This window comes from Oncorhynchus mykiss, chromosome 22, assembly GCF_057628025.1.
Source record: "Oncorhynchus mykiss isolate SJ-2025 chromosome 22, ASM5762802v1, whole genome shotgun sequence".
In the NCBI taxonomy this organism is placed as follows: Eukaryota; Metazoa; Chordata; class Actinopteri; order Salmoniformes; family Salmonidae; genus Oncorhynchus; species Oncorhynchus mykiss.
In genome coordinates, this window is record NC_143043.1 from 35941513 (window position 1) to 35958132 (window position 16620).

At 41.2% G+C, this 16620-nt stretch overlaps 1 protein-coding gene and 1 long non-coding RNA gene across 3 annotated transcripts; one reads left to right on the top strand and one right to left on the bottom strand.

Moving 5' to 3' along the window:
- Nucleotides 1-3259: 3259 nt before the first annotated feature.
- On the bottom strand, nt 3260-11140 carry esd (esterase D/formylglutathione hydrolase). 2 transcript variants are annotated; one of them, XM_021579488.3, is made up of 9 exons: nt 10796-11140; nt 9693-9771; nt 8897-8985; nt 8568-8666; nt 8325-8449; nt 8075-8194; nt 7886-7984; nt 7584-7751; nt 3260-3597 (listed from the first exon to the last, which is right to left on the bottom strand). In XM_021579488.3, exons 2-9 carry the CDS (start codon nt 9758-9760, stop codon nt 3517-3519), a joined length of 849 nt encoding a protein of 282 aa, XP_021435163.2. In that variant the 5' UTR covers nt 9761-9771; nt 10796-11140; the 3' UTR covers nt 3260-3516. The 2 variants fall into 2 exon arrangements, with proteins under 2 accessions (XP_021435163.2, XP_036815000.1); XM_036959105.2 differs by having other exon boundaries at nt 10309-10862.
- A 4316-nt stretch (nt 11141-15456) lies between these two features.
- Nucleotides 15457-16406, top strand: LOC110502123 (uncharacterized). Its single transcript, XR_002470299.3, has 2 exons — nt 15457-15649; nt 16268-16406. It is a non-coding gene; the product is annotated as an uncharacterized LOC110502123 (long non-coding RNA).
- The last annotated feature ends 214 nt before the right edge of the window (nt 16407-16620 follow it).

Here is a 16620-nt window from a genome sequence, read left to right on the forward strand (position 1 = left end):
TTTTGTGTTGCTGTTCTCTGAAGGATGATGCTGTTCAGATTCTTCATAATGGTTATCCAACATACTCCTACACACACCTGTACTGTCTATGTTCCCTCATCACCATCGTTGCATTGAAAGGTCTTGATTTACTTGTGTTTTGTCTGTCCCACTCATTCCCGATCTCCTCCCCCCACTCTGTTTGTCTCTTCTCTGTGGATCCTCCACAGGATAAGCTGTGTCTGCCTCATCACATACTAGAGGAGAAGGGTATGATAAAGGTGAGCATGACAGTCCAGGCGCTGGTGGATGAGACTTCAACCAAGCAGGCTCTCTTCACGTGAGAGGGAAGAAGACCAACACACCAACATAGACACACCACTTTGTCAAAGTGAACCAACACAAGTTGCCATTATGCCTTTTCCAAAGGACTGTAGCCTATATCAGTCTTCCTTTCGTGATTCTTACAACCAGGGTTTGAAGTTACACATTGATGCGTGGGGCACCCTGACATTCAAAGCTGACAGGGGTGTCCACATTGATGGTTTTTAATTCTTACGAGAGCATCCAGCAGCCTTGGACACTCCTGTAGCTTGAACCCTGCCTACAACAGCTTCTAGAATGCTGCACCGTGTATGACTATGCATTTCACCCCTCTATTCCTAAGGCCAGGTATATCACCCTCAGTATTGAGAATAAACACCAGACACTCCAATGTAGCGATCTCTCTGCTACAGCTTCCCTATTTCAAGATATTTACAATGAACATGACTGAGAGTATACATTGAAAATAATCCCCCAAATATTTCACTAATAGGTCATATATTTTAGGTTTAGTTCTGTATATTGTATTATGTTTTACTTTTAAATGGATCTCTCACCACCTCTGTAGGGGTTGAAGTATTGTCTTAACATTATGGGAACATTGTGTTTTGGTTGTTGAATCAGGAGTGGTTGTGGGTATGTAACTCAGGGTAGGTGTGGGCTTACTACACTGTCATGCTTCATTCTGTAGCCTGCTTCTCGGTCTATGGTATCACTCTAACATTGTGTGTGTGCCTGACTGCATGCGTGCGTGTCAAAGAGAGTGACAGGAGTCATAGTTAGCCAGAATGAAAAAGGTTTGCATTCCCTAGTACATTGTATACTGCTAAATAACCTTGAAGCGTGGGGTGATGCTGACCATGCTAGGTGGTCATGTAGGACCTACAATGTTAGCATTTAAAAGTAACTGATACATTCACTGATTTAGAGACTGTTAGCAGTATCTGAAGAGTTGATGCTTGAGTACCCAATATCCCACAAAACAGCAGAACACTCCAAAATAAGAATACTAAGTGTGTGTGAGTGAGCAATGGTGTTGGGTTTTGTATTGTACAGATATGCATTTTATACAGCTTGGTATCCAAAGCATAAGCTTTAGCAGTAAAAACAAACAATGTTTCACTGGATAGATTTGACAGTTGCCAAAACTAAACTGTTTTTTCAGAGCACTTGAGACAGCAGTTCATTAAAGCTAGAATCCTTAATTGAAACAATGACAGAGGCCACCCCGACTTTGTTTTGGTAAAAAGCCGAGGGATGGGCCTGAATAAATGTAACCACTCTCAAATTCATAGACAGCTATGAATGCAAGGTCTGACCATCCATGATATAAAAATGAGTTTTAAGCGTGTTTTGAGGCTATACTGTGTTTGTTTACAAACATTGGGAGTAAAACAAGTTTTTATTCTGGGTTCCGATGGGGTACGACAGTTTAACTAAGCTTGTGAGGCATTGGAGTTATTTTCAAGAATCAAAATGGGTATATCATTCATTTATAAATCCAAAAATGGATGTAGCAACTAATGATTCCAGCTTTAATGTTTTTGAATATGGTTTGTACTATTCCAATGATGTAAATGTCTTTAGACGTATGGTAAATGTTATGAAAAGCAGTGATGTGAAGTATCAATGTGGTGGTTCATGCAAGTGGGTTTTGTATTTAGAAAGTATTGTAGTAGTATATTTCTTACTTTATGGGGCAACCCGACCAAATTCACATAGAAATGTGAGGTATAGCTCTGTTATTCTCATTGAAAGGTAGATCTGTTCCATCTACACTATTTCTATGCATTCCGTTCTAATATCTCTAACACCAGCTTCAAACAGCTGAAAATACAATCGTTCTGGAAAATATTTCACAGCGGTTTAGAAAGTACAATGATTATCTACACTATACTGGCTTGTTTTTTCACAAACTGAAATTTGAAACCAGGAAATGGCGAAGCAATTTCTGCACAGTGAATATTTTAAGTCACCACCACACTCCTCAGGCAAAGTGAACATTCTCTTAGCAATGAAATCACTCCAGATCCTGATTCTAATGTAGAATTCAAAGTAACAACACTACTATTTATGTATATAATGTAACTAATATTTAATATAATTTACAATTACTATATATATAAAAAATTATACACCGTAATCCTACTTTAATACTCAAAGTAATTTCCTTTCCACCAAGCTAAATAGAACTACTCAGGTGCTAACATTTGACTACCAGTATCCCTTCTCCCAGTTAACATTTCCTCCTATATTTTGATGATAGAAAATAATGTATAAACTAAAAGGGAAATATGACAAGGATATTTTCTTAGGAGAAAGTGACTGTAGCTTATCGTTTCCTTATGGAGGTTTGGGCCGTGTGCTGCAAACCTGGCAGTTTAGAAACCTACACATTTTCAATACTTTTAGTTCATTGATTAGTCTAGTCAATCCCTCGGGCCTTCAGGTGTGGCTGCCTACAGGCCTGAAATTATCTGCACTTTAAAGAGACTGTTTTGGCAACTGACAAATCTCAGAGCTCCATTTTAAATGTGTGACATTTATTTGAACTACACAAATGTGCTAAATGTTTTTACCAGTGTAACTATTGACTGCTGAGTTGAGCAGTTTTGCCCTTTTCTACCTTTCTGTTTATAGTCCTGAAAGCTTGTACTCAGTTTTGTACTTTGATTGGGAGGAAATGTTTTTTTTAATGTTTAGGTTTCTTAAAATTGACGTACCATTTTGTACCTCTTGTCATATTGGTGTACAGCAATTTGGATTTTATTGCATGAAACACCCCTTTAATGTTGCCTTAACTGCTGTGAATAATGTATATATTTCATCACTATCAGTAAAGACCTTATCTGTAAAAAGCACATCGTCTTATGTTCTATAGTCCACCTACATGTATTTTGTATTGGTCTCAGATGTCAACGTGTATAAGCCTAAAGTCATAAAATGGAATCAAAAGTAATAACTGAACCTTTATTTCAGAAATACAGTTGGAGTAACCACATGATTTGCAAGCAAGCTCCTCTTAACACCAAACATCCTGGCCCCACTATTGTCTGTTCTGAGGTTGACTCAACATAGCAAGTGTGTTCATTTCAGCTCACAAGGCGCATCAGGTTAATTTTAGCTCGACCTCTGGATGGGACAGGTGGACAATACCAGGTGCACAGTTGGGGGTAGAAAGCACAGAAGAGGGTTCTGGTCCAGCAGTCAGTCTTAAGCGTTGAGGAACTTGGCGTGGTGCTTGATGTGGTCGGTGATGAAGGAATAGATGAAGAAGTAGCTGTGGTCGTAGCCCTGATGGAAACAAATGGCACTGTTTGACACTGCATTTTACATCAGTAAACAAGCACATACTGTATAGAACTGGCAGCAGGGAAATCACACAGGAAGGTCACCAACCCTAGTCCAGTACAGTGGTTCCTACTTTAAAATGTTGCCAGAATTATATGGGACATTATTTCATTGTCAGCCATTTTTAACAATGCTAGTTTGAGAAGCATTTGATTGACATTAGAGAATTTAAAACCTTTTTTGTAAGAACAGAGTATATGTGATTGATTATGAAATGTAGCTTCATTAATATTATGGTGTTTCTATTCCAAGAAAAACAAAACCATTAGGCTGGAACGGATAATATGGCGCCGTACAACGTGACGGCCGGGAGTAGGCTACAGTACTAAGAGGATTATAAATTCATATCTAAGGGGCAGTTTTCATTAGGGCAAAACTGATCAGTGAGAATATCTAAAGGGGCTTTTATATAATGAAATTAACAATATTTTAGATGATTTCATTTATTTAACCTAGAGCGAGCGAGAAAAGGGCCATTCATAAACATGGGGTGAGACACTCACTAATTTCAAAATGAAGCAAGTTTGTTATTTAGAGGGAGAGAAACCAAAAGCCACCTCATGGGTCTCCAGGTGGCGGCCGGCACGGGTATCGAACCAGCATTTGTAGCAAAACAGATTGCACCGATAGTGTTTTAGACTGCTGAGCCACTCAGGGGGGCGCCATTCAAAGTTTTTAATGCTGATCAATTGCCTTTCACAAAGTATAAAAAAAACAGAGATGTTGGTAAGCATATATTGTACTGCTAATAGCCCATAATGGGCTATTTATTATAATTCTGTACATGGTTTCCAGGTCAGAATAACCAAAACATTTCTTTATTAAAGACTATCAGAAATAATGTTGGTACTTGTTTATTTTGATCCAAAGCCACTCAGATTTTTAAAAATGTATTTTACTAGGCAAGTCAGTTAAGAACAAATTCATATGTCAATGACGGCCTAGGAACAGTGGGTTAACTGCCTTGTTCAGGGGGAGAACGACAGATTTTTACCTTGTCAGCTCAGGGATTCGATCTTGCAACCATTCGGTTACTAGTCCAACGCTCTAACCTCTAGGCTACGCTGCCGCCCCAATGTAGGTGCCGAGGCTATATGACTGTGCCATCAACTTGATTATTTAGCCGACGTCAACACATTAAGAATATCATGGACTATAATTGAACATTTTCATTTCTCCATGCTTGTCTCAGTCAGCACGGTGCTGAAATAGTTGACCACAGCGGGTAGGATATAGATAGATAGTAGAGATTATTTTGTTTTAAAAAAACGAAATTGAGCGATTAATCTGAATAAAAAGTCCAAAATAATATCAATAAAGGCCAACATACATTTTTTTTTTTTTAAAGAGGGAGAGAAACCAAGGACATCCCGGCCAGCCAAACCCTCCCCTAACCCGGAAGACACTGGGGCAATTGTGCGCCACCCTATGGTACTCCCAATCACGGCAGGATGTGATACAGCCTGGATTCGAACCAGGGACTGTAGTGATGCCTCTTGCAGTAAGATACTGTGCCATTCGGGAGCCATGACCAATATATATGTATTGTCCTACTAATAACCCATCCTGGAAACGTTGTTTGCAGAATTCACAGCCCGATACGCTTGTGAAAAACAGGGTTAATAATAATACTTTTTCCACCTTCCACATGTTAAAGGTTCCAATTGATAATGTTTTTTTTAAATCAATTAGTATATTTGAGTTTAACCACAAAATTTGTTCTGGTGGATTAAACGGAAATTGCAACCAATCAAGGCCGGTTGTGATACAGCCAACCTAACTAAGAAAAACATTTGAAGATGGGGGAGAGTTCTCCTTCTAGGCAAGTCTTGTCCTGTTAATAGCACGGTACAACGTGTGTGTTTGAAAGAGTATTTTCCAGTAAGCAACAATTTGTTTACCTTCATTAGACAACTTTGTTCCAATATTTCTGTAATTCAGTGATATTTATTTCCATAGTAATTTGTTATGAATCCATAACTAAATAAACATCAGCAGTTTGAAAGACTATTTTATCATTATTTTATTAACGAAAGCATAAAGATGCTGATAAAGAAATGCAGTACAGTATATGCTTTAGCCGATATTGAGGTTGCATGAGGTCTCCCACACGCACTTTAAAACATTTGGATAATAAAGAATTTAGAAGAGAATTCAGAAGCCGCCTGCATTTATTTTTATTAGGCTACTGTGCAGTCTGACAAGTAAACAGCCTACATACTGTAGTAAACATGGTAAAGTGGCTAATTTCTTACATAAGGGAGAGTCGGCCATGTCCTGCTCTCCTGTTCTAGGTGACCTCAAGTACTCATCAACTCTGTCTAATGCTTTTTTGGATTACATCAGTCATGGACAGTACACTTGTGAAAAACAAGTGTTTGAAAACCTGTTTTCAAAATGCCTCCAGACAGTCCATCACTACTGTAAATAAAAACACAGCATCCTGTTACATTCTTTATTGTAACCACAATGTCACAAATAATTTGTATCTACCTTTCCAGACTTTGGGATTTACAAGTGTGCACTTTTCATGTCATTGTTCGGATTTAAGTATAACTTTTGACTGACGCCTTCAGCGAGAGGTCTAATGCTCTAATATTTAATCATTTCTGCCCTCCGAATTCATATCCAAGGGCATTTTTCGCACCTTTATTAGTTACATTCTAACTAAAACAATGTGCAGACAGGCACTAATAACAGAAGGAACGTTTCCCTAGTCAGTGCCATTATTAGTGCAATGCCTCTTAAAGTGTTGCTCTGTGCTACCCAGTGGGGCGGGGGTCCACCCCCCCCCCCCCTCCCAATGGGCTAGATCCGTCTTGTGCACTGCTCTGCGGCCCGTCCAGTGCCTCCTGCCTTGAACCTCGTGTGCCTACCGCAATCTCAGTGCATTCAGCTGGAGAATTGCAAGTGTAACAGTATAACTTTAGACCGTCCCCTCGCCCATACTCGGACGCAAACCAGGGACCCTCTGCACACATCAACAACAGTCACCCACGAAGCATCGTTACCCATCGCTCCACAAAAGCCGCGGCTCTTGCAGAGCAAGGGAAACTACTACTTCAAGGTCTCAGAGCAAGTGACGTCACCGATTAAAACGCTATTTAGCGCGCACCGCTAACTAAGCTAGCCGTTTCACATCCGTTACAAAAGGCAATACCATTGTGCGCCACTCGGGAGCCAATATATATTGTCATGCTAGAAACGTTGTTTGCAGAATTCACACAGGGTTAATAATATATCTGTGAGAATATCTAAGGGGCTTTTATATCATTTTAATTAGCAATAATAATAATAGCTCTGTTTCAAAAATAATATTTGAGATTTCGTTTTCAAATAACGTAAAGTGAGCAAGAAAAGGGCCATTCTTGAAAATGGGGTGAGACATTGTTACTAATTTGTAAATAAAGCCAGTTTGTTACTTAAAATTATTTATTTCTGTTTTTAGAGGGAGAGAACTCAAAAGCCTACCATCACCTCATGGGTCTCCCGGTTGCGGCCAGCACAGGTATTGAACCAGCATCTGTAGCAACGCAGTTTGCACTGCGATGCAGTCTTAGACCGCTGCACCACTCGGGTGTGTACAATATGACCGGTCGGGAGTAGGCTACAGTACTACAGTAAGAGCAAAATAACATTTCCACACCCTAATTATAATCTAAGTTTCTCTTAGAATAAAACCTTAGTGTAACAACAGTTTTAGTAAATAATACTGATGAGTAGTAACAAAAAAAAAAGTGTATTTTTAGAGACACATTAGTACCTTGGGACCCAAAAGCATAATCACTGCTCAAACTCCCCCTTGCGCTGGTCTGGAGAAATATAGTGACGCAGGGTACTGTACTGGCAAAACTTTTAGTTGATCAACCACTGTAGGCATTTCAAGATCAAACAGTTGCTATAGTTGGTCTTTGGGTGGCAGCACTCACCGGCTGCAGCCTGAACACAACAGGAATCTTCTTTTCTGAGCAGGCGGCGATCAAGTTGTCAGGAAGCAGCTGGCTGGCCGACAGAAACTGGTCATCACGACCCTGGTCGATCAGGATGTCCAGCTGTGGGCCGGAGTATGACGCTGCCAGTACCGTGGCATCATACGCCTGGAAAGGAGGAAAAGGAGAGGAGGAAGAGTGATTAGAAACTCATGTTATTCTGGAATTCCACTCCTCAAGGTCAGACCTGTAGTTTGTGATTCCATTGATTTGGCCAGTCCCCCTGTAACCCCATACTGTACCTCCCAGGTCTTCTTGTCTTCTCCTAGGTACCCAGAGAAGGCCTTCTGCCCCCAGGCACACTGGATGGGGTTACAGATGGGGGCAAACGCAGAAACAGCCTGCAGAGAGAAAGGGATGAAGAGAAAGGGATTCATTCATATGTTCAAAATATGTTGAGATCATAATGAAAAGACTTCCAATTGCAATGCCTTGTATTTTCCAGGGTTCTTCAGGGCGCAGATGAGGGCTCCGTGTCCCCCCATGGAGTGGCCGGAGATGGACATCTTCTCTGGGTCAGCAGGGAAGTTAGTGTTGATCAAACGAGGGAGCTGAGAGAGAGGGAAAAAAGAAAGAGTTGGGAGGTGGTGATTAGCAGCGCATAGCAGTATCAACGGATTCACAATAGTAATAGTAAATGCTACCATCAGCACGACTACTATTATCATGCGACTGACACACCTCCTCAGTGACATAGGTGTACATGCAGTAGTTGGTCTTCCAGGGCTCCTGGGTGGCGTTAACATAGAAACCAGCCCCCGTGCCAAAGTCCCAACTCTCATCTTCACCCTCGATGTTACAACCACCTGAACATCACATAAAGAGTAGGAAGGTCGGGTGGGAGCTATAATTACTATTAAAAGGTGGGCATGAGCATTGATTTAGTAAGGGGTGACTTATGCAATCAGTAAAGCGTGTGCGTACGTGGGCTGGTGTCTGGGGCGACGATGATGATTCCGTGCTCAGAAGCCGCCTGCTGACTGCCAGCCTTGGTGATGAAGTTCTGCTCTGTGCATGTCAACCCTAGAAGCACACAGTGAGACATGAAGGACAACATTTTCAACACACATAGGTAAAATCTAAGTAGTTGATCAGATTTTTATTCTAGATCAGAGCAAGTATACAGGCAAGATCTTGACAAATTAGTTGAATCAGGTGCGTTGGTATAGAACAAAATCCTACCCATTCTGGGCAGGGATGGTGACCACTGTTTTTTTGTAACAAATGAGAGACCATGGACTGTGAGAACTCACCAGAGAGCCAGTAGAACACGGGGCACTTCTCATTCTCAGCTTTAGGAGGCAGGTAGACAGCGACCTTCATTTTACACTTCAGCTCAGTGCTGGGTAAAGAAAATGTATTACATCAAGTTTCCACCTAAACCATATGGACACTTGTAAAACTATCATTTGTGTATTCCAAAGGGGAAAAACAGCAGTGTGTTGCATTGATGTATAACAGTGAAACCGAAATTAGCTAACAGACTGTCTGTGACTTAGCAGTTACAGGATAGGTACTTTTTGGGGTAGCACAGATCATTTTTCAATAGCATCTTCGTTCTCGATTCGGCCAAAAATATATATTCAAAAAATGTTGAGTTGCAGGTGGTTTGTTTGAATTTAGAAAATGCTCTGCTATTAAAATAATTGTTTTGCTCCATGAAGTAATCCAACCATGTGTACGCCAAAATCTTGTCCATTTCAAATCTTCCCTCATTGATCGAGACAGGTGTGTCATGACATGCAGCACTTTGGGGTGGACAGAGTTCTGAATCAATGACAGAAGATTTGAAATAGAGCATTGAGCAAAATGTTTATATATTTAAAAATAGCATTTTCTAAATTCAAACGAACAGACGTGTGAAGATAACTGTTTAGCCGAATTGAGAAAGAAGATAGTATCGCAAAGTTAAGGTTGGTCGAAACTTCTCTGTACTATGCCAAACAGTACATATACTACTGGGGCATCACATTAGCCTGTTACAATCTTCTAGCTAAAACAGAATATGAGCTCTCTGGGGATGAGTCTAGTTTCACGAGGCTAGCTCACCTGTCATGCTCGAACACCTTCTGGTAGCCGCCACTGCATTTGTTGGATGACACTTGGACGAGGGACATAGTTCGGTTACCTTTGGCAAGTCCACAAGGGAAATAGTTATATTGTAAGGGACATTCTTTCATAAATGTTGCTGCTACAGTTTTGCGTAGACCAGACAACATTGCATTTGGAAAACTCTTTCTTAGCTAGCAACTACTAGCATGCTAAAACTGTTGCAAAGACCCTTTTCCAGTAAACGACACTGACGTCACGCACTGGTGCGCGGTAAGAAAGCCATCGCCATCTGCGCCCATTCAACATGCACCTTGCGTTATAATTTTCTAAACTAAATCGCTTTTGGTGGTTCCTATACGGTTACAATGATGTTTTAATTATTGAATGAACAGTTCTTTGGTTGTTATCTTTATTTTGGCTGCAGCAGTTGTTAGCTAGAATGTTAATGCTCATTGATATAGGCTAGGCTGTAGCAAAAGCTAGCCAAAGAGCCATTTTACTGGTTGAAGTGTTTAAGTATAATGCAGTTGATTTGCAATGAAGACAAACACTATTTTAAACAGGTCATTTCATAATTCAATTATAACCCAAAAGTACTGAGAAATGCACTCACAAGCAACATGTACATATGCTTTTTCTTTACTGGCGTTCTACAAGGACTCTCCCACCAATTTACGCGCATCGCCCTCGTGCGGCTGTTTGCAAACACAGGGGTTAAATCCACAGATGCATTCAAAAATAGAATGGAAAGTTGGTCAGTCATTCCACAGGGCAGGATACCCGACCAAGATAGGCCCAAAACACAGCTGTGCTAGCTACCTTATGAACAGTAACATCTTCAAAAAGCAACCACTTGAAAGCATGCATGGTGCAGCCTCTGTAAATCGCTAGATGATCAATCGATGAATGGTATAAAGCCTTCATAGCAAGAAAATGCAGAACTTGGCACATTGTATCGGTTTCTGTGTAGCAGTCTGACTTATTCCAGCGAACCAGAGCCACTCACACTCTGCAAGAAAGCTGCCCGTAAGACGCTAAATAACTTCTACTTCATGGTCATAGAAACACGGCAAATAAGTGTTCATTTACACTTTACATACCTTGTTAAATCACGATTATTGAGAATAACTTCACTTTGGTTCCTGCTACGTCTCCGCTGCTTGGATTTAGTAGTGCAACGTGAAGGTTCTACGTGAAACGTCATGGAGATACCGCCCCTTGAATCTTCAAGCATATGTCGATATGCAACCGAAAGGTTGCGTTGTTGTCAAAGAAAAGTTAAGAGGCCCTGAAATTATTGTTTTTAAACAAAAAAACTAAATTTGCCTCACTGTTAAAAAAATATTCAGTATGACTATAACAGCTACTTTACCGAGGAAAAGTGTGCATACTATGCCTGTGATGTGGTTGCCCCACCTAGCTTTCTCAAGATGAATGCAATAACTGTTAAGTTGCGTCTGCTTTTATACAGTAAAATAATGTACATTTGTTTTAAAGCCACTAAGTCCTTTCTGTAATTTCAACACTAAAATAGTGTGTTTTACCGTACTAATAATAGTGCCTCGTGGGAAAATGTTGTGGAAGGGGGAAGTGTCTCTGGCTCATTAACATATTTTAAGGTGTGCCTTGTAAGAGGCTATATTTGTTGTAACTGTGAATGAGAACGCTGTACCCCAACAGAATACGGTAATATACTGTATTGTAGGAATTCTACAAACTTTGTCCTAAAACTCTACAGTAGCTTACTGGCCAATTGCTGCCAGTAATTTACTGTAATTCAGAATACAGTACCATACTGCAATTTGGAATGGGGCTTATTCTGATAAAAGTGTTTCTTGATATCATATTACACCCATTAATGCTCGCAATTGGTCCGTGCCTATTTCTTTTACATCGGTTCCCGAGTGGCGCAGCAGTCTAAGGTACTACATCTCAGTGCGAGAGGCATCACTACAGACCCTGGTTCAATTCCAGGCTGTATCACAACCGGCCATGATTGGGAATCCCATAGGGCGGCGCACAATTGGCCCAGCATTGTCAGGGTTTGGCCGGGGTAGGTGGTCATTGTCTAGTTGTCATCGTCTTGCATGCCTAGTTAAATGTATTTATTTAATTTTAATTTAACTAGGAAAGTCAGTTAAGAACTAATTGTTATTTACAATGATGGCCTACCAAAAGGCAAAATGCCTCCTGTGGGGATGGGGGCTGGGATTAAAAATAAATGAAATAAAAATATAGGACAAAACACATCACGACGAGGGAAAACACAACACATCAAGAAGTTAACTGATTTGCCTCGTTGAATAAAGGTTAAATAAAAAAATACCAAATTAAAACATGAGTTGTTGACAACTGTAGCTAACTCTTTTCCTAACCTGAACCACAATCTCCAAATCTGCCACACTACTTCACCTAACCTGACACGTTAATTATCTTAACAAGTGGTCAGATGACGCGGATGCTACACTACAGAACTGTTTTGCTAGCACAGACTGGAATATGTTCCGGGATTCATCCAATGGCATTGAGGAGTATACCACCTCCATCACCGGCTTCATCAATAAGTGCAATGACATCATCATCCCCACAGTGACCCTACGTATATATCCCAACCAGAAGCCATGGATTAGAGGCAACATCCGAAATGAGATAAAGTTTAGAGCTGCCGCCTTCAAGGAGCGGGACACTAATCTGGACACTTAGAAGAAATAACCTGCCTAAATGACTAACGCCCTGTAGCACTCATGTCGGTAACCATGAAGTGCTTTGAAAAGCTGGTTGTGGCTTACATCAACACCCTCATCCCGGAAACCCTAGACCCACTCCAATTCGCATATCGCCCCAACAGATCCACAGATGAGTTCATCTCAATCGCACTCCACATTGCCCATTCCCATCTGGACAAAAGGAACACCTACGGTATGTTACAATGCTGTTCATTGACTACAGCTCAGCTTTCCACACCATAGTGCCCACAAAGCTCATCATTAAGCTAAGGACACTGGGACTAAACACCTCCCTCTGCAATTGAATCCTGGACTTCCTGATGGGCCGCCTATTGGTGGTAAGGTTAGGCAACAACACATGTGCCACATTGATCCTCAACACGGAGGCCCCTCAGGGGTGCGTGCTCAGTCCCCTCCTCTACTCCCTGTTCACTCACGACTGCGTGGCCAAGCATGACTCCAACGCCATCATTAAGTTTGCTGATGACACAACAGTGGTAGGCCTGATCACAGACAACGATGAGACAGCCTATAGGGAGGAGGTCAGAGACCTGGCAGTGTGGTGCCAGGACAACAACCTCTCCCTCAACGTGAGCAAGACAAAGGAGCTGATCGTGGACTACAGGAAAAGGAGGACAGAACATACCCCCATTCACATCAACGGGGCTGTAGTGTAGCAGGTCAAGAGCTTCTAGTTCCTTGGTGTCCACATCACCAACAAACTATCATGGTCCAAACACACCAAGACAGTCGTAAAGAGGGTACGACAACACCCCCCCTAAACTGCTATCCTAAACTGCTATGTAAACTAATCATCTGTGTTGAGAAACCATCAGTTGCCTAACACCGGAACTGACCAATGAAAGGTATAAATGGGCATTTCCTGATATCATGTAACATCCACATCATGAAACGCCCCAAATTGCGGTCTGCTATATTGTCCTGTGTTTCATTGCTCTGGCATCACGTTACCGTGAATGTCTTAGTATTGTAGTGGCACTATCCTAAGATAGTCAGAGATATATCATAAGATATGTTGTAATTACAATTATTTTGAAGACCAATGTATCTTTAACTACAACAACATTTTCAGTAACAGTCACAGAAACGTTTTACTTGCTATGACAGTGATGTGTTTTTTATCAACCTTGGTTGAATGCACCAACTGTAATTTGCTAATGCCTGCTAAATTACCAAAATGTAAAAATGAAAACTTGCAAAGAACACTGGATAATATATTACTGCATGGGCAATTCCAGTAATATACTGTAAATTAGATTACAGTAACATCTTTGGTGACGTAAAAATGATTACTGCAGAATGGATTGCAGTAGCTGTACAGTAAAATAAGTTACAGTAATTTACTTGCCAAATGCTGCCAGTAAATTACTGTAAATTTTACAGAAAATGTTTTACAGTGTTGCCGCACTCATCAAAATGGAAATGCCAATCAGCTCAAAATAAACCTTGCTCGGCTGCAGTCTAGTTTGAAGAAGACCTCAGCTATCTCACTGCTGCGGATGCTGAATTATACTCATTCCCCAGCACTTTTGTTGATGAGTGTGGCATGACGCATGCAATCTGCGAGTGTCAAGCTATTTGGATTATAAGAGCACTTCTCCTCTGTCAAATATGCTTCTTTATGAGTATGCAGCTGGGCACATGCTTGTATATGATGCCTTCATGTATGATAGCTGTCATTACTATCTTCTGCTGAATGGTGTATGCTTTGATGGTGATGTGGAAGATGAGAAGGGACAGACCTAGAGTAGGCATGTCTGGTGTGAAGAAGTAGGGGCCATGTCAGCAATGGGCTTCTTCTCTCTGTCTCCTTTCATCCTTCTGCACTGACATTAAATAATTGGCAGATAAAAGCAAATTCTTAAAGGGAAATTTCACTGCTGCTCTATTTCACTATATATGGCAATTTATATTATTAACAAATGATATGCATCATAAAAATTGACAATTTCCTCACGACACGCAAATATGACCGTTTTTGCATCTTACCTGTAGAAATGGGCCAGCTACATTTTCTGGTTGTAAGCAGACCCCAATGTCCAGAATTCATAGTGATTTCAAGATGTGAAGAACTGCCCCGTGGAGGTGTATCCAATTGAACAGAAAAATCGAAATGTCTGTTTGTAGCCAGAAGATTTTGAAACGGAACTGAAGTCTCAACTGATGAGGTTGCCATATCATCGAACATTGAAAAGGGATGCTATTCCATCATTTTCCCCCTTCACTTCAAAGAGGAAGGCATCCGATCAGCCAACATCAGTGCAGCAGAAAAGAGGACAAGCTGAGGTAAGGTAGCTAACGTTACCTAGCTAGCTAGGGAACCTACATTTGTTTATCTAAACTAAAATCTAGCCAGCTAGCTTTCATAATACGCTGGCTAGACATTCCAAAGCATACCAATGTAAATAGCCAGCTGCTAGTTGGCATGCTAACTGCAGGAATGTCCACCAGGGCTGTTGCCAGGGAACTGAATGCCCATTTCTCTACCATAAGCCGCCTCCAACATAATTTTTAAAGAATTTGGCAGTGTATAAAACTGGCCTCACAACCGCACACCATGTGTAACCACGCCAGCCCAGGACCTCCATACGGGCTTCTTCACCTGCAGGATCGTCAACGTGTGACTTGTTACTTTGCAATCTAACATTAGCTTCGTGTCGCGTCTACTCCCGCTCCTCCCCTCCGGCATTCAAAGTCGTGTGACTTGTCAACGTGTGACTTGTCTGTCAACGTGTGACTTGTTACTTTGCAATCTAGCATTAGCTTCGTGTTGGGTCTACTCCTGCTCCTCCCCTCTGGCATTCAAAGTCGCCGGTATACTAACCACCGGTCCTGGGATCCATCATTACGCACACCTGGCATCAATCATTACGCACACCTGCACGTCATCATGAGGCACACCTGGACTCCATTACCTCCCCTTTATCTGGCACTACCTTAGGTTCTTTCACCAGTCAGTATTTTTTTTTTTACTGTGTTTATGTATAGACAATACTGTTATGTTGTCTCGTTCCAAGTTTGCTGTTTTATTCAATGTTTCACCTGCTTCTCATCTCTCAGCATCTCTGTTACACTTCATTAGGTTACGTTAGCTAGGTAGCGTACGAACTACTGCAGAGCCGGAGGCAAACGACATGACTGTTCTATTTAGTCTGATCCCATCAATCTGTAGAGGCATCAACAACAAGCTCAGCACCAGGAACTAGTGTAAGTCACCTTCTAAAATCTACTTAATCTTTCCATGAGTAAATAAATATACTGGAACTAGGTATAAACATGGTCTGTGTCTTGTCATAGTTGGTGTGTTTACAAGAACGCTACGCTACAACTTCTATTGTTTTCTTCTATTATGGAGGCTTAGTTGATTGTTCATGCAAAATTAGGTATTAGTAGGGAGGGTATGGTGTAGGTGACTCACTTGTGTCTGTTGGGGCTAGGTATTGTGTGTGTGTGTGAAGGTTAGCATGCATGATCTATTGTCTTGTAGACACTAAACTGTCTACCAGACAAGAGCTCCTCAAACTTTTCACACCCTTACAGTCATTTATTTGGCTTGGGGAAGAGGGGCTGTTACTATACTCTTCTAGCCTATTCCCTCTATTTCTTGCAGTTCTAGTCTACTCAACTGTAGGTGCTCATACACATATGACTAGACTGTCTACGAGTCAAGCCCCCTTCAAAATTTCACATATTTGCAAACAGCCCATCTCAATGCCCCATTATTGACTGAGTGTAAGAAAACACATACTCTACCCTTTGTTTACAGATTAACATGGTTTATTGTATGGCTACACATCCTCATGATCAGTCTTCATGTCTTTCCAGGAGACTTGCAAGTACAAACAAATATTCTGCAAGAGGTTGAGTAGTGGGTGGTGAAGGGAGTGTATGAGAGGTTTGTCCACCTGGCTGTGGAGTGCAGAAAGGACCAGACGGTTGTCTACAAGGAGCCAGAGTCACTGCCCCCCAATCCCAACATCCCTGCCAACATCACCACAGCCTAAACCAGCTGCCATTACCAAACACAAGAAGAGTTTCACCAGCTGAAGAACATTCTGGAACTTGCCTGGAACATTCAACCAACACAACATTCATAGTCAGACTGATATTGTAGTATAATATAGAAACCCTAGTATGCTCACAACTGAATTTTGGTATAGAAAGTGCTAGCTGTTGTA